Here is a 26,710-nt window from a genome sequence, read left to right as displayed (position 1 = left end):
TAACAAAGTTAACGTACGTTAACTACATTTAACGGAGATCCTATAATTGAATCACATTTACCAAATTAGGGACCCAATTGATCACTTTAAAAATTGGAGGACCCAACTGAAACGAACCCGCAAATATAGGGACCTCCGAACCTATTAAACCTAAAATAATTTAGAAACGAACATAATTAATACCAAGTATATTTCTGAAATGATTAATTGCAAAACCCCATTGAGTCGCAAGGAGGGTTTTTGTGCCGTGGTGGCTTTGCATCCTTCTCTTCCGAAAACTTCGTTCAGTCCACAGGCGGCGAAACACTTTGGTTCATTCATTCGTTGGTTCATTCGATGACTCCCCACTCTCACTGCTCTATGAATTTGGAAACCTTTTTCCCACTCTCACCATATTCACCTCTTTTTCCTTTCTCCTTCGTCTCGTTCCCATTCCATTCAAATTGATGTTCCCTCCCTCCATTTCCCTCGCCAAGGGACTCGATTCTCTTCCCTGCCCTCTTCTTTCCCAACCCTCTTTCTCCGCCATTTCATCGAACATGTGGCGCCACGCTGCGAGACAAGCCTGCCGCGGTGTTAGCGTCAACTTCCACTCTCCTAGACTTCTCTCTTTCTCCCGTGCTTCCCTTTTCTCTTCCAGAACAAATATTCTGTCTAACTCGCCACAGCGATACTGTGTTAGGTGCGATCGTTTTCAGTTTCGATTATGCGCTAAAGGGTTCTCTGGCGTTGCTGAGGCGGTTTCTTCCACTGACGTAGAGGAAGATGGAACTGGTGTTGATGAAATTCAGCAGCTGCTTTTGCAGGAGATGGATAAAGAAGAGCAGGTGCAGTTTATGGAGGAAGAGGCTGCTGCGGAAATTCAGCAGCTGCTGTTTTTGCAGGAGATGGATGAAGAAGAGATGAGTGAATTGGTGGAGAAAGAGGCTTCCCCGGCTGATGAAATTCAACAACTGTTGTTAGAGGAGATGGATAAAGAAGAGAAGAGTGAATTGGTGGATGAAGAGGCTGCCCCAATTGGTGGAATTCGAAAACTGTTGCAGGGGATGAAGAAGGAGAAGCAGAACGAGGTGGTTGATCATAGGTGGCAGAATCAAGTGAAGGGCTTGGGGCAGTCTAGGTACCAGGAGCTGAGAAGAAGGCAGGTGAAGATTGAGACCGAGGTATGGGAGGAGGCGGCAAGGGAGTATAGAGAGCTTTTGGCGGACATGTGTGAGCAGAAGCTGGCACCCAACTTGCCGTACATGAAGTCGCTATTTCTTGGCTGGTTTGAACCTCTGAGGGATGCTATTGCCAAGGAACAGGAAATGTATAATTCAGGGAGGAATAGGACAGCCTATGCACCGCACTTTGTGCAGTTACCGGCGGACAAGATGGCTGTTATCGCAATGCATAAGTTAATGGGGCTGTTGATGACCGGAACTGAGCATGCCACAGTTGGCACTGCCAGGGTTGTGCAGGCTGCGTGCGGCATAGGTGATGCCATTGAAAATGAGGTGGGATGTTGCATTGATCGTGTTTTTTGCGGTTGTTTTATATTGTTCATTTCCTACTGTTTTGAATTATGTTCTATAAATTCGAGTGTGTTCCTATCGTGTTAGCTTTGAAGAACTGGAAAGTTCCCAGATCTTTTATATATCACTTAGGAACACCCTTAGGCAACTCGTGGGAATGTGGAGGAAGTTTAAAAGGATGGAGAAGGAAGAGTGGAATATCTCGAGGGGTTGAAGGTCTACATAGTTACCTGTAATGTTGAAATAAAAATATGGCTTTACTGGTTTGTTTTTTAATAGAAAAAATGTACACTTACGTTGGAGGTGGGCATGGAGCCAGGTGTGGCAATCATAAAATGGGACTGGATATGTGTGATGTAAGGCTTTTTTGGAGCTGAGGAATACAGTCCTTACTAAAGCTAATCTATATCTCCACATATCAGATACACATTCTGATACAAGTATTAGGCTCGAGGATTGGGACTCTGTAATGGCAAAATGTTCATTCTTTTTGTCTTGTTATGTATTTTCTACAGTTTGTTCTGATTAATAAACTTCCTGGGAATGACATTGTATATCTATAGGTATCTTAATTGAATCTTTTGTTATGGGTGCAACCTTATGTACTGTTTATTATTTGATGGTTCAGGTTAGAATATACAAGTTCTTGGAGAAAACTGAGAAGAAAAAGGGCAACAGAAGCAAGAAAAACAAAGCAGTCGAGTCTGTTGGTGACATCAAAGAAGAACAAAAGCTGCGGAAAAAAGTCATTAATTTGATGAAAAAGCAAAAGCTAGTCGCAGTGAGGGGGCTGGTGAAGGACAAGGACGATACAAAACCGTGGGGAACAGTCATAAAGACAAAGGTTTGTGTAGTCTCTCCTACACTATATTTTCCTTCTACTATTTGTTTGCTTAACTAAACAATACCCTCCCCACATCACAGGTTGGAAGCCGTTTAATTGAGCTCTTGTTGCAAACAGCATATATACAACCACCATCAGATCAATTACTGGATGATGCACCTGATATCCGACCTGCATTTATTCATTCATTTATAACAGTGACAAAAGAGTCAATGTGAGCTTTATGCTCTCTCTCATAGTCAAGTTAAATTTTCCAGCAGTATTTTACATTGTTGATCTGGATTTTTTTCTTTTTTCTTTTAATTTTAACAGTAAATCAAGTAGAAGATATGGTATTATTCAATGTGACCCTCTAATTCTTAAAGGCCTTGACAGGACTGTAAGTATATTCCATCACCTTTTGTTCTTCAGTAGAAATTTAAATGGAATTGTTCAAGATTCGGGAAATCTCCCAGTAACGTTTTAGGCATTGTTATTTGTCAAGGGAATTTAGCTCATGGACTTCTTTACTGATAATTTAGATCCTGAATTGAATCTGGGTTAGGAAAAAATTGACATAACCGTGACAGTGCTGGATCTTGACAATCATAGGATGATGATGATAAAGTTAAGAGAGGAGAGAGAATAAAGGAGATACACGAGAATCTAGCTAGATCAAAATCTTGCCAATCTAGTCTTTTTTCCTAGACTTTGAATTCACAATAAGTCTATATATTAAGAACTTTAAGCATTTACAGTCGTACTTCTAAGCCTACTTGTAAGACCAAAATCTTACCAATTTAATTTTTTCCTAGACTTTAGACTTAGTGTAGTGATTTTATCAGGATACTACCTAAACCCTTGATTCTAGAAAACTTTTGTAGAAAGGTGCAGATTTTGTTGTCAACGTGGTTTAATATTAGGTTGGAGCACAATACTCGAAGCTTCTAAACTATATCTTTATCTTCAAGCCCAGTTCCTTGCTTATCGCATCGAAGGACATCTCTCCAGTATTGTGCTCTGTTGTTCTTTTCATTATCTCTTGTGTTTTGCTAAATGGGCCTATCAGTTTGCTAAATCGATTTTGTTGCCCAATGTGGGTGATAGTAAATTTACCTGCTTACGCTGGAGTTAATTGGTGTTGTAGTCATGCTTGTGGCACATCAAAGCTTATTTCATCATTTTAAATATACTTCTCTCCCCGCCATAGCCTATGGTGTGGACAGTGGTTATGTAGAATCCATATTTTATTGTCAAGTCTTTGGGTGTAGATGAATAGAGTTTTTTCAGTGGGAGAATTTCATACTATATTGGGGAGATGGTTGTCAATGAACAAATTGCTCCTTTAATCTCTCACATGACTCTCTCCGTATCTCTCTGATTGAATGACATCAATTTTCAGAGGTTTATTAGCTTATCTTATTGGGTATCAAAGCTAAAGCGTAGGTACAGTCTAATTCAATCAGTTCTCAATTGATGATTGCATCTTAATATCTTATTTTGTGTGTGTGTGTGTGTATTTCTTTTGAAATTTTCCATTTTTCTACAGGCAAAAAATATGGTCATTCCTTATATGCCTATGTTGGTTCCACCAGTCAACTGGACAGGGTATGACAACTATTGCATTTATTTGGTGTCTTGCTCCCTTTCTGTATTTCAATCTTATAGTTGGGTATGATTTCAAAGCTTTTTCTTTAAACTAATGCTATGAATTGGGGCTAGAAGGTGGTCCTAACTCCAAACAAGGTAAAAAAGATATGAAGATGATGGTCAGCCTATGATACTCTTTAATATACTATCCTTTGGTGCATTCGGTTGTTAGTGGATTAGCTCTTAGCTTCTATGTGGTAATGCTTGGGCTGTGATTGTCATTTGTTTAAGGGGTTTATTTTTTCTTATTGGCCATGGGGTTGGGCTACCCTGTTTTATTCATGTTTTTTCATTTCTTTTGTTGTGGTTTTCTACAAGTAATTCCTGTTTTTGAGGGTACTTTATGCTTATTGCGAGTCTGTAGTGTACTTTGTTGTACTCAATTATACTATTAACCCAATAAATTGCCATTTACAATCAGTTTCCAAATGTGAATCAACATTTTCCTTATACACGGTCAAACACATGAATCAATGTTTACAATAAGTAAATCACTACCATTTTTTTTTCTTTTAGCTGAATGTCTGAGTAAAGTGCTGACTTCTCCATTTTCTCTTTGTTGTGCTTTCACAGTTATGACAAAGGTGGGCACTTGTTCTTACCTTCTTACGTTATGCGTACTCATGGAGCCAGGCAACAACGTGAGGCTATTAAGAGGGCCCCCAGGAAGCAATTAGAACCTATATTTGAGGTCTGAATTTGTTATAATAGATATCATGCTTGTTGGGTACACTGCATTACATACAAATTTTAGGGTTACTGAGGGAAGTGTTTGAGATCAGTGTGCGTTTCACTATTCTTTTATCTAAGTAAGAGTTAGGGAAGGATTTTTTCTTAAACAAACATAAACTCATGTGATCAGGCTCTGGATACTCTTGGGCATACAAAATGGAGGATAAATAAAAAGGTACAGAGTGTCGTAGACAGGATATGGGCTAGTGGAGGCCGTCTTGCTGATTTGGTGGACCGCTATGATGTAAGTACAATTAAGTAGTTGCTGTCTGCTTGTTATATTCTCTGTTTTAATAATTGTCAACTGATTATGCTGTAGCTTATTAACTTGTTTGACTATTACTATGCCTAAATATCACAAGGTCTACGGATTATGAATTTTATATTTTGAAATTATGCTTTAAGAGACTTGACTATGGATTGAAATGGTGTTTAAATTTCTATTGCCAGGTTCCTTTACCTGATAAACCAGATACTGATGATGAAGCAAATATAAAGAAATGGAAGTGGACCGTCAAATCTGTGCAGAAAGAGAACAGAGAGAGATATTCACTGCGTTGTGACATAGAACTTAAACTTGCTGTAAGCCTCTTTAACAATATGCACATTAGTCTGTAATCCATATTCTGTCTGGTGACCCAACCAATATGGGTACAGGTAGCACGGAAAATGAAGGATGAAGAGGGCTTTTACTACCCACACAATGTTGATTTCCGAGGGCGTGCATATCCCATGCACCCACACTTAAATCACCTCGGTTCAGATTTATGCCGGGGAATATTGGAATTCGCAGATGGACGCCCTCTTGGAAAGTCTGGCCTACGGTGGCTGAAGATACACTTAGCAAATCTCTATGCTGGCGGTGTTGATAAACTATCCCATGAGGGACGCGTAGCATTTAGTGAAAATCATTTTGAAGACATATTTGATTCTGCAGACAAACCTCTTGAAGGGAGGCGGTGGTGGTTGAAAGCAGAAGATCCATTGCAGTGCTTAGCTGTGTGCATAACTCTAACTGAAGCTTTGAAAAGCCCGTCACCAGAAACATTCATCTCACATATTCCAGTACATCAGGTATTTGCATGGTTGAATGGAGTTTAGCATATTAAAATATACCATAATCTCATAATTTAGGGTAGAATCTAATATATTTTTATTATGCTGAGACTACAATCCATATATACAAGGTTAGAAATCTATTTTAGGAAGCATAATAATAGCTCCTAGACAACCAGATCCCTATGATTCAGGGATATCTCATTATTCACAATAATTATAATTTGTTAAATACGGAAAAAATATAACTAATAAAAACAAAGATCCTGACAGAAATAATACAGCTAAAACATATTCTAACACTCTCCCTCAAATTGGTGAATAAGTATTTTCCATTCCTAGCTTGGAAACAATACTCTCAAAGTTGTTATTGTTTAGTCCCTTTGTTAGAATATGTGCGAGGTTGTCTTGTGAGGAGACATATAGAGTGCAGATCAGACCACTGTCTAATTTTTCTTTGATAAAATGTCTGTCAACCTCAATATGTTTGGTTCTATCATGGTGCACTAGATTATGAGCTATGCTAATAGCAGATTTGTTATCACAACAAAGTATCGGTTCATTCAATTTTATTCCCAAGTCTTCCAAGATGATCTCCAGCCAAAGTAGTTCACATATCCCTCGTGCCATTGCCCTGAATTTTGTTACAACATTGGATTTGGCTACCACACTTTGTTTTTTACTCTTCCAAGTCACAAGATTCCCTCCAAGGAAAGTGCAATATCTCGTAGTTGACCTCCTATTCACAATTGACCCTGCATAGTCTGCATCTGTATATGCTTTCAGACTTACATTCCCATTTCGTTCAAACAAAATTCCCCTACCTGGGGTTCCAGACTTACATTCCTTCGGTTGGTGCATGAACTAGCTAACTAGACTCACAGCGAATGCAACATCAGGTCTAATGTGAGATAAATTGTTAGAATAATTACTAAGTCTACTTGTTAGTGTAGTCAGTAGGACTAAAATAGGGGGTAGTGTGTTGGGTTATCTCTAATCATTGTACCTAGCAGTCTAGGACAGTGACTTGACCTTTTATCTCTCTATTGTATCAACTCTTTATCTATATAAATAACAGAATATGAGAGGTGTCTTTTAAGCCCTCAAGAACATATTTTTATCTCAGGTTAAATTAGTCTACCAACTAGCCTTTGATACATTTCCTTGTCAACTATAGTATCTTCTTCTACATTTCCCAATTTCATGCTAGGATCAATTGGCGTACTTGTAGTCTTGCATGTTGTCTTACCAGTTTCTTTCAACAAATCAATGATGTAACATCCCAAAAATATAACACACAACTATATACAGGTGTCAACATTTAATAATATGATAGAACAGTTACTACAATAAGAAAGTTAAACTTACAGTTATTACAAAAATAACCATAAAATTTTTTGTTTAACTTTACAAGAGCTTCCTATACTACTACCGAACGTTCAACATATAACCGAACGGTTATATTTACAGAACAAAAATAGTGAACGTACGGTTCACCAAAACTATCTATACTATATGACCGAACGGTCATCTCCTATTCAGCAGGAGTCTCACCGTCCAGCTCCTGTTCCAACGTAAGCTTTTCCCCTTCTGCTCACATCCAACAAGGATGATCATTGCAATAGAAAACCGAACGGTAACATGGATAAAAACAAAAAATAAGGGTAAGCTACTATAATTCAATTGAGCATGTATTCATACATGTAATAACTACAAACCCTTACAGACCGAACGCTATAACATACAAGAGCCAACATAGATATCACACATAACTTAAATATCATAATTCATGTACAACCGACACTTGACTTGACCATCCGGATTGTATGAATACGTAGCTTGAGGCCGTTCGTGCATTCGGGTAGTGTAGTAACTGGAAAACCATCAGCTGCCACCCGAGGTTAGTCCGTTATAACTCACCCAAGAACCTATGGGCTAGGACCTCCTGCCATTCTCACACAATGACTTACCCATCTCTACTTGAGAACTGGTAATCATCAGAATATCAGGATGAACTCCATGAATTTCACTATCCGTATTCATACTTTACCACAACATTATCCTTACACTGAGACATTCATCCCCGAAATTCTCTTCCACATTACTTGAAACATAAACTTTTACTTGAATGCCAATAATATTTCTCATTCATAATGGATCTTCGCTATAATAAGCAACCAGCACCAAGCCATAACATCAGCATGGCAAGATCAATTAACATTTCATATAAAAATACCGAACGCTCAAATAATACCACCCTTAATTACAACTGAACGGAAAGGATCAAAACAACAGACAATATAACCGAACGTTTATGTAATCGTTAGGACTTTGACATGAACCAAACACATTTTTAAGAATAAAACACTCTAATTAAATCAAATACTTAACATAAGACTGAACCATATTTAACTATTCTCGACACTAGAACGAACGGTATTTCACTGTCTGACAAAACCGAATGCTTAAAGCTTATATTGAGCACTTATAACTACTGACACTTGGTGTAAGACCGAACGTTACTTCATTATTTGACAAAACCGAATGCTTAGAGCTTATACCGAACACTATGATTACTCCTACAAACTATTCATCAAACCTAATACTTTTAAGGAAACCGAACGTTAAGACATTTTAGCTGAAATATACATAAACTTATATCCGATCATAAATGAACGTATTTTAAGCCTAGTACTAGTACGAAGTCTACTAATAATAATATATGAGCTATCACAAACCAAAATACCTAATCCAATAAGACTGATTAAAACTTTATATTACCATCAACACTTGATATATTAATCACTTCCTATAAAACGAACGATTATACCCTGGTAAGGCTAAAATGCTAACTCTATTGATAACTTATTCACTAACCATAACCGAACGGTTGAGACCGAACACCCAACTATTCTACATAATTTTGCAGACTCCTTATAGACTTATGCAGAACCACCAAAAACCCAGAAACATACATTTCATACACTCATATACAAATCATCAATCAATTCATTCCACACATACACAAAATCATCACATGCATAATTAAATTTAATAGCTTCCCTTACCTCTTAACAGACCGATCGCTCACAAGACAGAATTTGTATCACGACCAAACACTCAACCTCCCAGATTCACTGTTTGAGGAAAACAAACCACCCAAAAGACCAGAAACATGATCAGAACCTTAGAAGAAGAAGAAGATAAACACATGCAACAGAAACTTGGTTTGCATGTGCCCTAAACTAGACTTTATTAGAATCAGGAAGACCTACCAGTTCAAACCACTAAACGATCGGTTGAAAGGAGGATCCTTGCCACCAGCAACCTTACATACACTCTGATGGATGATCAGATGGAAGTGAGATTTAATGGAGGAAAAGATGATAATTTTAGAGATAAGTTAGAGAGAAGGAGGAGAAACGAGTTCAGAAGGTTTGGAGGAGAAGATTGCATGCAGAAAGTGGAACCAACTTTTGAAATTTTAGCTTATATATTCCCTCAGAAAACCGATCGTCCACTCTCCTGCAGCCACCTGTCTTCCACTTCCTGAGTCTCGTTCCCCTCTTGCAGACACACGTTTCCCATTAAGATGGGGAATTTAATGGTTCTGACAAATGAGTTATATTTGTTGAGATATAAATATTCCCTTTTTTGAATGTGCAACTTCAATTTTCCCAAGGTCTTAATTTCAAATTCCTTGAGCTAAAAATGGGTGTTTCTAACACAATATGAGGGTGATTTATTTATATTGAGAAATCGAAATCAATACAATAAATAGATGAGATTTAATATCTTGTAATAATAAAGATATGATAGGAGAATAAATAAAAACATTCATAATAATACATATGTAATCTAGATATTCCTAATTATAAAGGATCCACACCTTAATTTTGTAATTGTAACACCTTTCTCAAGTTGGAGCATACAAGTCATATGGCTCAACTTGGTGCAAATATAATTGATCTTTGTTCTTCTTAGTGACTTGGTAAATATCTCAGCGAATTGTTTATTAGAGTTGACAAGTCTAGGGGTGATGTCTTCAGACTCCAATAAGATGATGCCAAAGTCATATTAGGGTTTACAGGTGATCCCAAAATTTGACCACGGGTATCAACATACTCTCATGGCAAACGTTACAATTCTAGGGTCATAAAATTGCATTGCGGTTCTCAAGTTTCTTTATATATGCTGATGGTCAAAGGACTTTATTTAAATTGTGAGGCAGCGTGAAGCCAATCAATATAAGCAGACAAAGGGTCTTCAAATTGTCATGGAGTAAGAAGTGTCTAGAGATCTTGATACATTCCATACAGGCGCCATGCCATTTATCAAAATAAAGGGATGAAAAGAGATCGAATTCTAAATTTGTAAAAATAGGTTAACAACCAATAATCTCCTCTTATGTGTAAGGACCATATTTCTTGTCAGTTGCCAAAGATGAACATTGATATATTAGGGTTCACTGCTTGTTTGTTTAAGCTAAGAATGGTAAAAGCCAAATTTAAACCAAAATTAGCAGTTTTTCTTTGCTTATTCATTTGAGCTAAGAATGAGAAAAGCTAAGAAATGTATACAGAAGCCAAGCCTCTAAAATTAGGCATGTTCCATTTTTCAGGTTAATCTGGCTACTTTTGCTTTTAAATATCCTATTATATGTGCATATAATTTGCACCTGTTCACCTATCTCTATATAGAGAGTAAGATTATATGGATGATGTGAGGGATTACTACCCATGAGTGCATGAATGTATTTGCTAAGAAGAGAGTAATAATTTTGGTTATCATTACTGAAAAATAGATGTACACGTCTTAACAAGGTCCTCAGATTTGAACTCCCTACAAGTTCAACTTTACCAGCTAGAACTAATCATTGACAAACTTTGTAAACCCCTACTAACCATGTAATGTTCGTACTTGTCGTTGTAATGTTTATCATTTTTGTTATCTCTGTATAAAATGAATCATGTTTATTAACTGATAACTATTTGTACTACCGTGATTTTCTCTCTTAGGATGGCTCCTGCAATGGTTTACAACATTATGCTGCCTTGGGGAGAGACAAGGTAAAGGCCTTTGTCACATTGCTTTTTTTCCCCAATTTCTTTGGTCCTAGATATCAGAATTCAAGTTAGAGAAAACGGACTGAATATCTGTTCTGAATGTAGCTCAAAATCTTAAGATTTAGATAATTGTTGAAAATGATTTTGGCTGAGTAGATTAAGATCACATCTCTGTACATTTGTACTATTTTGTTAGTTTTTACTGCCAAGTTTGTTGTCTGTTTGGGCTTTTGTCCAAATTAGTCTTGTCAATAGTGGCACTGAATTAAACATATGCTCACGTCCTGTACTGCTTTATGAGCGGAGATGTGATTATCACATGTTCAGTAAGACCTATTAATATGCTTCTGGTCCCTGTGGCTTGGCCAATAGCATGCCTGCCATCTGTTATGTTTTTTCCAATTTTGAGTATAACAATTGTATTTCCAGAGGAAATACCTGTCAAGTAATTTATTATTAACTTTTATTCAGTTAGGAGCTGTTGCTGTCAATCTAGTTGCAGGAGAGAAGCCAGCAGATGTTTACTCAGGAATAGCAGCTAGGTGAGTTTGTGTATTGTTGCGTATTGAACTGCTTGATTTTATGTTTCATTTTTTTGTGAGAAAAAAACAGTATTTATACATGACGAGACAAATGTATAATGTCCTGAATATGAATAGATGTTAAACGTAATACTGTTTTTTGAGCAAGATTGGACCTACTATTTCTATGTACGTCTGTCTTTCTTCTCAGAATCCTAATGTTTTCCTCTCAAGTTGAAGTTTAGGTGGGGAGACACCTCAATGAACATGAACCTGCTAAATACTTTTCTAAGGATTTTTTTTCCATGATTGTGGATAGTGCTTTTGGTTGGGGAACATCATGGATGCTTAGTACAAGGGAAATTTTTAGTTTCCCTGGAATTTGAAGCTGAGAAAGTTTGCTTTGCATGTTTGGTTCGGTTAGATATATTATTTTTATCTTTTCTTTATTTTTATCTTTAGTTAGTTTGTTATTATTTTTTATTTGTATTTTGAACTTAGTTCACATTTTTTCTATTATAAATAGAGGACCCTATGTGTATATTCAACATAAGGGAGATTAATCCCACACGTAGTTTTTACTATATTCAACTGGTTTAATGTTTAAAATATGACATTTTTAGGAAACAATTCCTGGGAATGATTTTAGCTATGTTCCTCAATTTTTTTCCATAAGAAACAAAGTTTTAGTAAAAATATCATGTTACTTCTGTTTGATAATTTAATGTAGTAATAATTATTGATTTGCGTAAAAATACCACATTTCTTTTTTATTCCTAGGAAACTCCTAAATTCTCTGCCAAATACTAGGATTAATCAATAACATTTTAATCATTTCGTGATTCTTGGGAATCATGATTACTGGATAGGAAAGAACTCCCCTTGTACTAAATGCCTCTTCAGGGTTATAAGTTTGATGATGACATATATATCTTTGAAAATTTCTTGGTAAGCATGGAAAATTCAAAATCTCTTGCTTTTGGTTGGACAGATCTAGGCTGTTAAGGACAACATGCCAACTTTCTTGGATTGTTGGCAGTTTTTAGAATTGTTAGAAGATAAATGAATGCAGTGTTTGACCATTTTGTTTTGTCTTCTCTATGGACGATATATTATTGTGCACTTATGTGTTCCCATCCAATTATGTCATGGGTCTGCTATTTTATTTAGTTGTAGTTATTCTGTATAGAATGTTTTTCTTTTCTTTTGGTCGTGCAGCCCTCTTTTTTGTAGACACGTATCTTTCTTTGTGGGATGAATGTTCTCAAAATAAACAACTCAATTGTAGACAAATTATTTCTATGCAGAGTATCAAACATTATGCATAAGGATGCTCAGAAAGATCCTGCAATTTTTCCTGATGCTCTTCATGCGAGGACTTTAGTTAATGAGGTTATTTTCTATTTTTTTTATCTGATGAGGTTCGTATTTGTGCAAGGAGGTTGGTTAGTTATGGTTGTTGGAAAGTGAAAATTAGTCTTCCTGGAATCAATAATGTATTTATTGTGTAACTGATTCTAGATTCTAGGTAATGGTGCGTTTTTCCCTTTTCACTCTTCATCTCCACTGATTTTGTGCTTATCTTGAATTTTGTATAGGTTGATAGAAAATTGGTTAAGCAGACAGTGATGACATCAGTGTATGGTGTCACTTACATTGGTGCACGGGAACAGATAAAGAGGAGATTGAAGGAAAGGAATGCCATTCCAGATGATACAGAGCTCTTTGGTGCTTCTTGTTATGCTGCAAAGGTTTGAGGGTTAATTGTGTTTTAAATACCTATTAGGTGTATATTTGTTGTTTGTTTCATCTTTATTCCCTTCTCACTTCTTAGGTCACTTTAACCGCCTTAGAGGAAATGTTTCAAGGTGCGCGAGGTATCATGAACTGGCTTGGTGACTGTGCAAAAGTATGTTGTATTACTCTGATTTGTGCACACTGTGCATATTCTTATAGGTGGAAATGGAGAGAGAACAAAATATATTTTGAGTTGTATACTTAGTTTATGGTATTAATGTCTAAGACAATTTGAACAGATAATTGCATCTGAAAATCAACCAGTACGCTGGAGCACTCCTCTTGGACTTCCTGTTGTTCAACCTTACCGAAAACTAGGATCACATATTGTGAGTGAATAGAGTTTTGTTGGAATTGCATTCTTGATACTTCTTCCAAGTTCTTAGGATTTCAAGGGTCTGTGTAGGTTAATAATCTATTATTATTGTGCTTGCAGATCAAAACTTCACTTCAGATGTTGTCATTGCAACGAGAAACAGACAAGGTATGTGAAGTTTACATCATTATTTTGAATAACATTGGGATCCCCTTCCCCAAAAACGTAATTCCCATGTTAATCTTAAATATAAATATCTGGCTACACGAGAGTGTGTGTGTGTGAAGATGCCCATTGATTGGTTGCTATGATCAAATCTTGGAAATCCAACTTTGAGCTTCTTGGTCAATGTTCCTGAATTGCTTTTTTTTAATAGGTCAAGGAGCTGGTAAAAAACAATTTTTTCTCAAAATAAACTGAAATAACAGTATTTGTTATGTATTTTGTACACTGCAATTTTCAGAATTTCAAATAGCATAATACCATGAACATTGCGTGATTTTTTATTTGATATAACCTTTTTAATTAATATCAAATTTTCTTATATTGCACATTGAAATTACGTTCATCAATTTGTGTACGTAAAAATTCTATATGAAAGTTTTAACAACTTTGTTAACTGAGCAGAAAAAGGAAGACATGGGAATATTTTGTAGAAAAACATAAAAAATGATTGCGGGTAAAATTACTTACAAGGAATAATTTATGCTAGGAATTTGTGATTCCAGTGCGTTGGAAGACTTCACATCATGCACATTGGTCCTTAATGAGATGCCCATGGTCATTTTAAAAATTTTCATCTTCATATAAACTTTGGGATTTGGCATTTTAATTTACATTTTTCAGATTTAAATTGTCTGTTTTCAATTCAAATATTCTAGGTCATGGTTAGGAGGCAGAGGACAGCATTTCCACCAAACTTTGTTCACTCGCTTGATGGTTCTCATATGATGATGACTGCGGTTGCCTGCAAAAAGGAAGGCTTGAATTTTGCTGGTATTTCCTTGATTGGCCCTTTCTATTGTTCCCCTCTTTTCAGTACAGGACCCTTGCTGGGGTGTAGGGCCAGCTCCACCACTAAATTGGTGCCTGGGGTTGATGTGCTATACCCCAGATAGAGAGATGCTGAACCCCTTTACCAGGAATTTGAACGAACAAGGGAACCAAGCTTGTGGTGTTCCATTCGTATTTAGTTATTAAATTATTATGCCGATGATGAATAATTTGTACTGCATGCTTGTAGGGGTTCATGATTCATATTGGACGCATGCATGTGATGTGGATAAAATGAATAGATTACTGCGAGAGAAGTTTGTAGAACTCTACGAGACCCCAGTACTGGAAAATGTATGGTTTAAATGCTCATTATTTATATCCAATGCTTTTGTTCCTATGAATTAAAATCATATTTGTGGTGAAACTTATTGCATTAGTGTAAATATTCTTAAAGTGAATTGGCCCCAGCCTGATTGACGATCCTAGATGTCTGTAAATGAATAACAGATGTTTCTTTGCGGAGTGTGCTTTGTTTTCTGAGATTTCAATAGTATTCTCTTTTCTCATAAAGATGGGAAAACCATGGCACTGTGATTTCGAAAAGATGTGTGGACTCTGAAATTTTTTTTTGGATTGCAAAAGAAAGGAATTAGTGCGGCATCTTACATTGTTATTTAATTATAATCATATATTTTTTCTTAATCTTGTGTTGTTTTGATAAGTTATACATTTGGATTTCTCAATTATTTTGTGAACAGTTACTGGAAAGCTTTCAGAGTTCTTTCCCATCACTAACTTTTCCACCCTTGCCTGAACGAGGAGACTTTGACTTAAGGGAAGTTTTAGAGTCACCATATTTCTTCAACTGATCAACCATCTGCAGCCTTCTCTAAGACTTGGACTGTGTCTTTTAGGGCTCACTGACATCTCATGTTATTTCTGTGTGAGCATGGCAAGGACAGCTCTTCTGAAATATCCATTATGGAGAGGCTATTTCAATGGCGGTGTATGTATCTTCAAAGGCATCCAGAGCCTTGAGGAGTACCTTTATGGTATGATAGGAAATCCACCTCTTGCTAACACATTATACGAGTCAGAAATCTTTGATGCTGCTGCAGCTTTCTGAAGGCTCCCAAGAATAGCCAAAGGTTTGAAATTTCCATTTCCGTCCAACGAATTTCATTTATTAATTTTAAGGGTCTGGAGTATCATTATCAATGGGTGGCGAGTCTGTGACAATTGTGCTCACAGTCACCGTGCGGCAGCGCATCTTGAAATCAGCAGGGAATTCTACACTGTTCATTCTCATTGTCACAAGTTTTTTATTAATTTTTTTTTGTAAATATGAAGAAAATAATTTCGCTTGGACTAGTGTACGTACATGATTTATAGTATACGTGTATCAACCTGTAAAAGCTTAGTGATTAATCCATGCCATATTTGTCACCGGTCATCAGTTCAAGATGGTTAATGCTGACAAAGGTTGATGCACTATTCATTTGACTTATTCTGGTAATGAAATCATCCTCCAACAAAGGGTTGGATATTACCAAATTAGTCGTAAAGTAATGTTCTTTTAAATAGTCCATAAAATAATATAATTATACAAGTAATTTCCATATATACGTTAATTTAGCACTGTTTATATATTTGGCTAATTCATAGGATTTTTATGATATTTGAAGACTATTTAATATGAATTTAATCAAGAGATTACTTATATAATTTTTTAGGGACCATTTGTGATAGAAGATAATACTTTAACGATGATTCATTCTTAAAATGAGTGCCGAGGCATTGCTTCCAATGACAAGGAAAGAACTAAACTTTTTTTGTTGTGTACTCTTTATCGAACTTGAATTTGGTATTTATAATTGAAAAACTAATCAAAATTTTGAAAGATAAGTAAATTCAGTTCTTGTTTTAGTTGTGAAATAAAAATAGTTACTAAATACTAAATTTCAGTATGAAATTAAAGACATAAAGGTATAAGGCCAAAAAATTCTTACCTAATTATAATATATAAATCACGACTTCAAAAGAAGTATGCTCATAGGCTGATTTTACGATTTCCATACCGCATGTTTTTGTTGATGTCAATCTTTGGCTCCTAATTTCTCCCCATTCCTCTCACAAGTGGCGTTTGTCATGCCTCGTTCAATTCTCCTTTCTCGCCAACTTTAATAGTTATTATTTTAGATCAAAATTTTCTTAACTCATGTCGGCATCAGTGTGTTATTCTTAATTGTTTTTTTTATGTTTTTAATTTGTTTGTTATGGTCTTTATTATGACGTTAAAAACTTTGCGTAACTCCTATAACCACAATTAGTTTGTTATATTTTTTTATTGTCAGTATGTAGCAGAACACAAACCAGGTCGCAAATGACATACATAGCTGAATTTGTTCTGGTCAAGCGTCTAATGCAGGCTGATCTAGTTACTGACAATCTTAACTTTCATAATCAAATGTGTTCAATAATGATGCATGGTTCATCTACAAAATGTTCATTCCATTCGCCGAAAAGAGGAATCGTACCGATAATTAGCGTAGCATAGTTACTATAATTCTAACAAATATCTCTTCCATATCAAAGTATTTTTTCCCCCCCTCATTTGAGGTTCAATAGTCATCTTTAACTATTTTGTCCCGTATAATGTCTGATAGCTACGCAGATAATTTTATTGTCAACTTCACGGGTATTTGGCTGTATCAATACAGCTAATTATCAGCCGTACTTAACCATGTTTAACGAGAACTATAAAAAGAAAACTAAGAATTTTGTTGAAATTTAAGAGTGCAGGCAGCCTTTGATCGGAGTAATATCGGTAGACACTTATCACAGCTAAAAAGTTATAACAAAGCCCTCCTCTGAAAAGCACCGACATTTTATAATGGCATCAAAGCAGGCATTACATTCCAAAGGACAGTAGCATGAGTTTTGGGTCTAAACTGCTTTGTTATTTATAATCAGAACAGGAATGGCGTAGCCTGCCTCATTCAAACCTCTACTAAGAACATGCGGCAAGCATTTGACAACGGTATCAGTGAAGTTCATCTGTCTGTCACTACATTTAAAAAGCTTTTCGAGCCGCCATGTGTCTGCTACATCAGTCTTTTCACCAACAAACTTCATCATCCTTTCACTTCTTTAAAAGGGATTTGAAGTCACTGAAAGTCATATTTAACCAAAACCCTGCTTTTAAGTGCATCAATGCTGAGTAAGTATGTCTGCTCCCTCGCCAATATACATAGGTAAATGTTCACATCAACCGACCTTAGTAGCCAAATCTATCATTCAAGGAAGTACGTCCATCACCTGATTGTCCTGCACAAAGCAAAGCAATGTATGATCGTCCAATAAAATGGCAATTCAAGCACATGGTCAGATCTGAACCAAAATGTTTTTACCTTCAGGTGGAATCCACGAGTCATAATCCATCTCATTATTCAAGAAGGACGGTTTCTCAGGCCCAAGCACTCGTTTAGGGCCCCTCCTTTCTTGGGCTTCACTTCTTTCCTCCTCCTCATCAGTATACAGCCCCCTATTGTGCTTCAATAGTAGTGCCACAGCATCCTCAGCCATTTTTTCCCCTGACGTGGAAGATGTCAGTTGTTGAGAGGTGTCATTACTATTTGCCGCGGTTGTCTCAACTTGCTTCCGTTTCCTTAAAATTAGACCAGCAGCAGACTCAATTTTAAATTCCGCTGAAGCCTTTGAACTATCACCACTGCCCAAAATTTTGCCCCTGTCCTTGTAGTCCACAAACTGATTGGACTCGTCAGTGTCACCCACGTTCAGTGAGGGCATCGACTGTTGGGTATCATCTGCAACTCTATCCTCTACAGCTCCAAGCCATTGGGGCTTTGGTACAGCAAATACAACATTCTCAGCCTCCAACTTGTCACGGCTAGGTTCTGACTTGTCTAAACCCGATGTTGCAGCTATAGCTTTTTCTCCTTCTATACAGTCATCTGATTTGACAGAGGTCTCCCTAATCTGGGTTTCCACAGGTGGTTTCTTAACTTTCCTGTTATCTGCCTTTGCACAAGGCTCAGTGCTTGTCTGTGCTTCTACAGGTGGCTTCTTCTTGACGATAGAGATATTTTCAGATTTTTTTGGTTTGGGTTCTTGAGCCATCAACTCCCGCTTCTTGGAAGCTTCTCCTGTTGGGTCAGCAATCTTCAACAGGTAGCATACTCTATCAAGCTCAGACTGAAGAGTTGACAATTCCTTTTCAAGTTGCACACTTTTATCATGCACTGACAGAAAAGAAGATCAGAATGGGTAAACACAGCCAATTCTCTCTAGGTGCAATTTAAGACATGACGTTGCACATAATGATACATAAAGTGAGGAAAAATGAAACTAGGTACCGAAGACATTGAAAGGTTAGTATAATTAGTTAAAGGAACTCACCTAGTTGAGATGACAGCCCTGACATGTACGCATCAAGTGAGTCATCAACTTCATCTTGGGTAGCACTCTTTGACTTTGACAACATATTGTTCTTTTCAATCATAAGCAACTCTCTCTTTTCATTCATTTCATTGGTGATGGCATCTCTCTTATCAAGAAGAGTATCTGCAGTCTCAACAGATTGGTTGTCACCAAGTTTCTGATGTGAAGGCTTTTTCTTGGTACGGTCATAAAATTCATCATCATCACTGAACAATACAAGTAAATACCAACGTGCACTTTAGTTTTGGTACATCACCATAAATATTGCAGCATGACAAAGTCAAGCAAGCACACTAAACATATTGCACTTGCTTCACTCCAAAAAAACAAAAGATTCCAAATATATAAACAAGCAATTAAAGCATTTAGTAGCAGTTAATATTCGGGAATGAAACTCATCTCCAAAAATTTTACTTTCACAAAAATGACTTCCATCAATGATATTTATACCTAACATATTCTTCTTCTTCTTCAATTGCGCCTTTCTTCTTGCCATGAGACATTTTTCCTGTACGTGCACCAAGGCTCTCTCTAATACTATCATTCAATGTCTCTTCCAAGTTCTCGACTTCTTCCAATATCTATTCCATTAAAAAATTTCAGCTAATAAGCTCACGTGACAAATATTTACCCAATTAAAAAGATAGCATGATGGGAAAAAAATTTATAATTCTAAAACCGCTGACAATCACAGAATATTAAGAACAATATATAAGGTTCTAGTCAAATTTATTCTTCTCTGATACCTGCGTTATTCTCTGTTCATTCCTAGCAATTTGAACCTGTTGACCTTGAGTTAATCCACCCTGAGAAATGTCTTTAACTCGTATAGAATTTATTTCTTTCTTCATATTAGCAATCTGAACAAAGGAAGAGAACACAAATGACTATCATGGTTAATAGGTGTTAAAGTATGCGACTGTGTGCATCATTGTGTCTTTTGGTTACATTATATTGTAATAGTTGCAGCTTAGTTAGACCCGTTAGTATAGTTAGCTGCCTAGACTAGTCTAATAGTATGCATATAAAAAATATTGGAATCCCTAGACATTGACTTGATTCAGTTCTATCATATTTTCAGAATTAGAAAACCTCTCTTTGAAACTCTAGATGGTATTATGAGCTTCTAGAGCCTCAATCAGGGCTATGGATTCAAATCCAGCAACCGGATCTTTTTGGTGGTTTCTCTCTAAATCTGATCACAAGGCAGGAATCGAGAATCCTGCATACTTGGGAGTTGCAGGATCGATTGCTTGCCTCACTTTCTTCTTCTGTACTCATGAAATTGGTTGCAGAAGTTCATGGCAACACTGGGAAACTATTCATAATCACTTTCATACTAAATGAAAGCTTGAGCTTGGCATCTGTGCATGAAGTATGCAATGCCAAAAAAGTAGATTGACCGACTGGTGAACTTTTCTTGCAAATAAAAAATCTAACTAACTCTCTCACCACTGGGATCTTTACAGGGAATTTATATTTTAAATCATATGGTTAGCATTCAATTGGAGGATTAGATATGATGATAGGGTTGACTATTGACTGTTATAAAAAATTAGTGTTATATTCAGTTGAATGAAATTTTCAAAGTGATAAAGTATGGATTATAATTCTAAATAAAAGAAAGCATGTGAAACCAAACTAAAAGGAAAGACTCGCCTTTTCCATCCTTTTGATTATTTTCTCACGGGTTTTTTCCTGTTTCTCTGTAAGTTGTCCTTTGTATGACTGCCACGTTACTTCTTCAGCATCGTCCTGAAATTTGAATCCATCAAACTAATGAATCAGAAGACATAAATACTAAATAGCTCACTCGAATTTTAACAGAAAAAGGTAGATTCTGAGGTCAGAACATGTAAAATGTTCATAATTAATTATATAGTTCAAACAAACAAAAAAGAATATATAATCATATAATTACAAGCTCCTACAAACCTCTTCTTCTTCAATAGCATCCTCACCCATGCCCCAAGATATACCCTCAGCAAGGGATGCTTCCTGTCTTGCTCTTCGCACTGAAGCTTCCCTATCTAGCATTGCTTCCCGCATCTTCACTTCTTTCATAAGTTTTGCATTAGTTTCCTACAAAATAAGCCAACATGAAAAATAAAAGCGTGAGCTGCAGTAATAATCAGATAAAAAATTATAATTTTGTCAAAAAAAAAGTAAAGGGTGAAGAGAAGAAATGTTCGACCAAAGATGGTTATAGCCCCTTAAATTTTTTAAGTTAAAAAATAAAACATGTTTAAGACACCAAATGAATGGTTTGTCTAATTAGATGACTTTTAATCAGTAGGTATATTGACTTCAGTCCAAACAAGGACCTTGCACGGCATAGTCCAATAGCCTTTATGATATAGTCAATGTTTCATCTTTTTTAACTAATATTATTCAAGTATACTCTGTTGTTTTGAGAAGGTACGATGGCATCTGCACTTAATGCAAAGGCAATCTCTTGGTCAAAGCCAACCATCGAAACATCCACCTTGAACATAGAGCACAAGGTGTCCAGGAAAGACGCTGTAACAAGTCATATTAGTCATCCAAGCAGGTTTCACTACCAATTTCAGTAAGATAAACTAATTGCTTTATCTAATCAAGAGATCAAATTGGTGAAATGCATTATATGTCATTTAATGCATCATAATGTCTTTCTCTCTAATTAGATATTAAACCAGGCATTGGAAACTCACAATATATCTCCAATGGCTATACTTTCAAGGGAGCCTATAAATACAAAAAGAGAAGTCTTTGAAGACACATAGAAGCATCCCATGAAGCTTTAAGCTACTAAAAATATCTCTGGTCATTCTTTGTAATATCTTTAGAACTTTTGCTGCAAGATTCTGTGTTCTATATTCTAGAGTTTGTTTCTCACAACCCTCGTCTAATGAAAAGTTGAATTTCAACTGAAGGCAAGTGAATAGTGCATGAACCATGCTCTTGCATGAAGGGGTGTGTTAGATGTATAAATAAAACTAGTCATGTGTCTTTAACTAACAACTTGACTTTGGGATAGTTGGCCCACAATGTATTCCAGTTCCATAATTACTCAAGTGATAACTGAAAACAACATTTATCAACTTAATAAGGACAGAATTTACTAAATATAAAAACAGTACAAATAGCGCACTTAGAGAATGCATTTATCAACCCAAATATAAATATGACAATTATTTGCAAAAGGAAAACACAAGAAAGGAAATTTCTGTAAAATCAATTAAGCCCAAGCACATAAAATACTGGAAGCTGGGACACTTCCTTTTTTCCCTTTGAAGAGAGGTAGTGGGACACATTGTCCAACAGAAAACAACAAATGGTTATAAATGTAACAATAAAATAAAGAATTCAGGATCTTACAGGAGGCATCAAGTCAGGTGGTCCTTGAAAAATGAACATGCGAGATGACCTGTGAATGTAATAGAAGATGAATGTCTATATACAAACATAAAGTAGGAAAATAAAAATTCTTGTAGATGAAAATTCATCCAATCCTATCATCTTCATATGTACACCATACTAATTAATAGCAGAGCGGCCAACTCACCAAAAATGCTATAGCAGTAGTGGGATGACCACTACTTTGATCCGTTTACTCAAGGTGTAAAACTTAGTCAAATTAAATTCATGATAACTTTTTGTAGAATGCAAATTCAATCAATCCAACTATTGAAGCTAGTTATATTATCTTAGTGATCACGTCTATCAAATTTCACATAATTTAAATTTATATACATAAGTTCTCTAACAATGAATATTTACATATTTTTAAATATCATATTATCCATTAAAATTAACTGATGATAAACTTTTAAATAATGTTTGAAGTGTATGAAATTGTGTATATGTGGTCTAGTTAATAAGTACTGTTGAATTGATTAAATTTGCATTCCATAAGTTATTCAAGGAGCAATTTGACCAACCCTACACATACGCTAATAAGTAAAGAAAAAAACCTAAACTTTAATTAATTAAAAATATCACATTAATTTTTAATTAAAAAATTTATCTAAATATCCCCAAGAATGTTATGACAACAAACATGTTTTAGTCATTCCTAGGATTCATAATCCATAGACATGAAAAATTTGTTTTATACCGAATGCCAAATGTTAAAGAATACCTAACGAACCTGTAACAGAATTTACAGAGGCAAGGTACGACAAATAGAAGAAGATTGCATTCGGAAAGAAGTAAAGAGACAGAAGGATAGCATGTCCTCCACCAAAAGACTACTAAAAATGAAAAATCATAAGAAAACACCAAAAAAGTGATCAATAATAACAATGCATAATGACGTCCTTAACCTCTACACAAATCTGAATTTTTCAAGACCTTTAAAAAGATCTTGAAGGTAAAATATCATATACTAATTCAAACGGACTTGTTACATGTCAAACAATTCAACTGGACTAATTACATATCCCTTTAAGAAGCTAGAGTTTTTCAAAAAATCTGCAACTAACTACTCTGAATGGCTTAATAACTGCTGCATGGATTGTAACAGTAACATATACCTAGTAAATGATATAGATTAAACAAATAAACTTATTTCTTGTCTGAAATAATAAAAAAGAAGTAATAATAGCTTGAGTGAGAACTAGAACAGTATGGGCTAGAGGAAAAGACTTGTTTATAAGCATAATAGAAAACAAACCAAAGAAATAACTACCTGCCAAATCGAATGACATCACCAACATTCAAGTCAACATATGTGTTCTTTTCCACCTAAAAAAACAGGAAAAGTAAAAGGATTTATGACCGTGATGCTATAAAATTTCAAAATCTGCAGACATTTTTCCTAACAGCTGGGCCCAAATATTTCAATAAAATACAATAGTAAATGATAATCTTTTGAACAGCCCGACCCAAATATCATGCATGAACTAGGGTGAAAATGATAAATTAAATCACAACTAAGGTGAACATTCAACTGATTATTGTGAATTTCATCAATTATAGGGTTGCAAATATAATGTGGGGCATACAAAATATTTTATGTATATACATCATTTGGATCAGCGTAATATCAAAATGATAATCTTTGGAAATTGCTAATGAGTTTCACTGCAATGTAGCATTGTTATTCCCTGGATAAATAGATTGTTTTTGCATTACAAAGGATTACAAACTTAATAACCTTCTCACTAGCTAGTACTACACGAGACCGTTGCCAAGATCATTTCTGTGGAGGGGGGAACATTTTAGATGCAGCCCAAGTAACAAATGAAGTAATTAAATGCTTTTTAAAACATGGGTTAAGTTAATCACTTTTGGATAAGGTTTTGGCAAGAATAGCTCTGACTGAACCATATCAGCAAATAAGCTTAGCTGACTCTCCTACAGTCTACTTAGTAGTGATGGCAGAGATACATGTTAACATGAAAGCATTAAATAGTAGAAAAGGGGAATTTAAATAAAAAAATATTTAAGAATAAGAGCTTATATAGCAAAATTGACAATTCCAGCATCTCTTCCACAGTATATATTCCAAACATGAAATAAGTCAGGAAAAGGGACCACAACAAATATTTGATATCTCAAAGAAAGTATCACCAAAATTTAAGAGGGAGAAGAAATGCGATATGATACCTGATTTTTGTTCAAAAAAGTTCCATGAGTACTCCCAAGGTCATAGAGATATGCATCACCACTTCTCTTAAACTGAATAACTAACAAAAGATAGATGAAAACCTTGGTAAGAATCAAGGACGAGCATTATAAATTGCTAAAATATGTGAAAACTATTTGATATTAAAAAACAATTTACGGTATCTTAGACAATATCTCCTTAGAATAGTTTCCCTGTTTCCTTCGTTTTCATAAGTCCTCTTATCTCGTGATTTGTCACCCTATTTAATTAGGATTGTGATATTGAATTGATATGAATAAGTGCTAGTACTTAGTGTTTTGTACAATGTTACAATACCCAAGAATATTACTCAAAATCTCTATTCTTTCAGTTGCCTCCTTTAATATCTAAAACCCTGTAATTTGAGCAAGAATGTCATAGTCTGATTGATTGACAAATATTGATTATGAAATTCACAAAGTTGTCCATAACTTCAATGTGACTTTTAGATGTTTTCAAAATGGATGCAGGTAATTCAGTCATATTGGCTATTATGATAGTGCACGCTGAGATGGGTTTATATCATGACGTGTGGTAGGAAATAATCAACTCTAATCTTCTTGAACTAAACAATTCAACTACGTACTAAGCATATAGAAATAGACTTCCACTTTGTCCATGAAAATAATGATCATATTCGTAGGAAGGTTGGAAGCACATGATGTACATGCCCCAACTTTGTGGGGGTTGGGGGTGGGGAGTGGAATGGTGATAAATGTCTGACACCAGAGTAATTCAAATTGATATATCCTTCATCAAAGTAACAACATAGGTCAAAAACCACCCCAATGTCTACGGAGACGTCCAGCAGCTAAACCTCAACACGTCATATGAGTAGAATCACAATAACAGAGAACATCCACAACAAAGTTTATCATAAGCAAAGCAATTTTGCAGTATGAAACTTCATTCAACCAAACAAAATCAGCCGTATCGGGTCTGAGATAGTTAGTGTCACGCAATTCAGAAGAGAGAAATATACGAAAGTGTGCGTACCAGCATGAAACCTAGAAATAGTGGGGTGCTCGAGCACGAAGTCGCAGAGATCCAATCGGCCGAACATGTAAGCTCCTTTCTCGCACACGTCGAATTTGTCGATGATGGAACCGTCCTTGAGAACCTCCAGGTAGAACTGGTGACAGGGGGCAGCGCTCCACGGGGGAATCTTGTAAGGAACCTCAGCACCCTGAGAGGGAGGCTTGAGCGAATCGCGAGGCGGCGGCGGCGGAGGTTGGGGTTCTGTTGAGTCGGGAGGAGGAGGCATTGAAGGGGCGGTATCTGGTAAATTAGGGTTTATGGGGGGAGGGGGGGCCATGGAGTTCGTCATTGCGATTCTTCGCAACCCGGAGAGAGGTGTTGAAGTTAAGATGATGAAAATGCAGCAGCAGAGAAGTAGAAGATGAAGGCCATGAATATTCAAAAATAAATAATTAAAAAGATAATAAGAAATATTTTAAATAGATTTTTTAATATTTTAAAGGAAATTGAAAAGGAATAATTGTTCTAACTAGTTTAAAAGCTTATTTTGTCCCATTTTTTTGTGAGATGTGTCAATTAAGTTTCTTCTTTTAAAAAAGTGTCAATTGTATTCACACTTAGTAAAATTTGTCTCAATTTGAGTCCCTTCCCTTAAGTACACAGAAATATTGTTAAATTTTTTTCTCTCCCATCTGCTACTCTGTGCAAACAACGGTATTTGTGAAAACCATAAATGTTATTTGGTGATTTGAAGTTCACATGTCTCCTTTTTAAAATAATCCAACTTGGAAAAGCAAATGGTAACATCTAGTGCTATCTCTTTCAAATTAATTTTGTAGTTCATGCACATGTTGGTAATGTTGGAAATTCAATCCTGACAAAATTTAAATTTAATTTTGAAGAATAAATTGGAAAAAAGGGTTGCTGGGGTAGTTCCTAATCCATGGTAGTGTCTTTTTTCCTCAAAAGAAGCTTAAGATTGGAAGAAAAAGTGGTTGTACGGAGAAGACTACATATACATTAGTGTATTTTTAATTATGTTTTTAAAATTTAAATATAATTTTATTTTAATTTCTTTAAATTACTTAAATTTGATTATGGAAATTATAATTTTTTTTAGATAAATAATCGATTTAGTACCATCAACATTAATATATTTAATTTTTAA

At 35.7% G+C, this 26,710-nt stretch overlaps 2 protein-coding genes across 3 annotated transcripts; one reads left to right on the top strand and one right to left on the bottom strand.

Moving 5' to 3' along the window:
- Window positions 1-221: 221 nt before the first annotated feature.
- Window positions 222-15,978, top strand: LOC108329583 (DNA-directed RNA polymerase 2B, chloroplastic/mitochondrial-like). 2 transcript variants are annotated; one of them, XM_052873365.1, is made up of 19 exons: window positions 222-1,496; window positions 2,143-2,358; window positions 2,439-2,572; window positions 2,671-2,737; window positions 3,887-3,945; window positions 4,561-4,678; window positions 4,850-4,963; window positions 5,170-5,301; window positions 5,377-5,793; window positions 10,794-10,844; window positions 11,313-11,383; window positions 12,670-12,754; window positions 12,961-13,113; window positions 13,197-13,271; window positions 13,399-13,488; window positions 13,596-13,643; window positions 14,357-14,471; window positions 14,719-14,822; window positions 15,230-15,978. In XM_052873365.1, exons 1-19 carry the CDS (start codon window positions 447-449, stop codon window positions 15,338-15,340), a joined length of 3,210 nt encoding a protein of 1,069 aa, XP_052729325.1. In that variant the 5' UTR covers window positions 222-446; the 3' UTR covers window positions 15,341-15,978. The 2 variants fall into 2 exon arrangements, with proteins under 2 accessions (XP_052729325.1, XP_052729326.1); XM_052873366.1 differs by lacking the exon at window positions 15,230-15,978 and adding an exon at window positions 14,188-14,255.
- Window positions 15,979-17,342: 1,364 nt separating this feature from the next.
- Window positions 17,343-25,964, bottom strand: LOC108318690 (uncharacterized). The gene is made up of 11 exons (XM_017556453.2): window positions 25,561-25,964; window positions 24,525-24,604; window positions 23,605-23,660; window positions 22,293-22,341; window positions 20,868-21,014; window positions 20,592-20,687; window positions 19,679-19,792; window positions 19,383-19,513; window positions 18,891-19,138; window positions 17,882-18,733; window positions 17,343-17,798 (listed from the first exon to the last, which is right to left on the bottom strand). The coding sequence occupies exons 1-11, from the start codon at window positions 25,889-25,891 to the stop codon at window positions 17,749-17,751; spliced, it is 2,154 nt and encodes a 717-aa protein (XP_017411942.1). The 5' UTR covers window positions 25,892-25,964; the 3' UTR covers window positions 17,343-17,748.
- Window positions 25,965-26,710: the final 746 nt, after the last annotated feature.

This window comes from Vigna angularis, chromosome 2, assembly GCF_016808095.1.
Source record: "Vigna angularis cultivar LongXiaoDou No.4 chromosome 2, ASM1680809v1, whole genome shotgun sequence".
In the NCBI taxonomy this organism is placed as follows: Eukaryota; Viridiplantae; Streptophyta; class Magnoliopsida; order Fabales; family Fabaceae; genus Vigna; species Vigna angularis.
The sequence above is the reverse complement of the archived record's forward strand: the minus strand, read 5'-3'. Positions and strand labels throughout refer to the sequence as shown.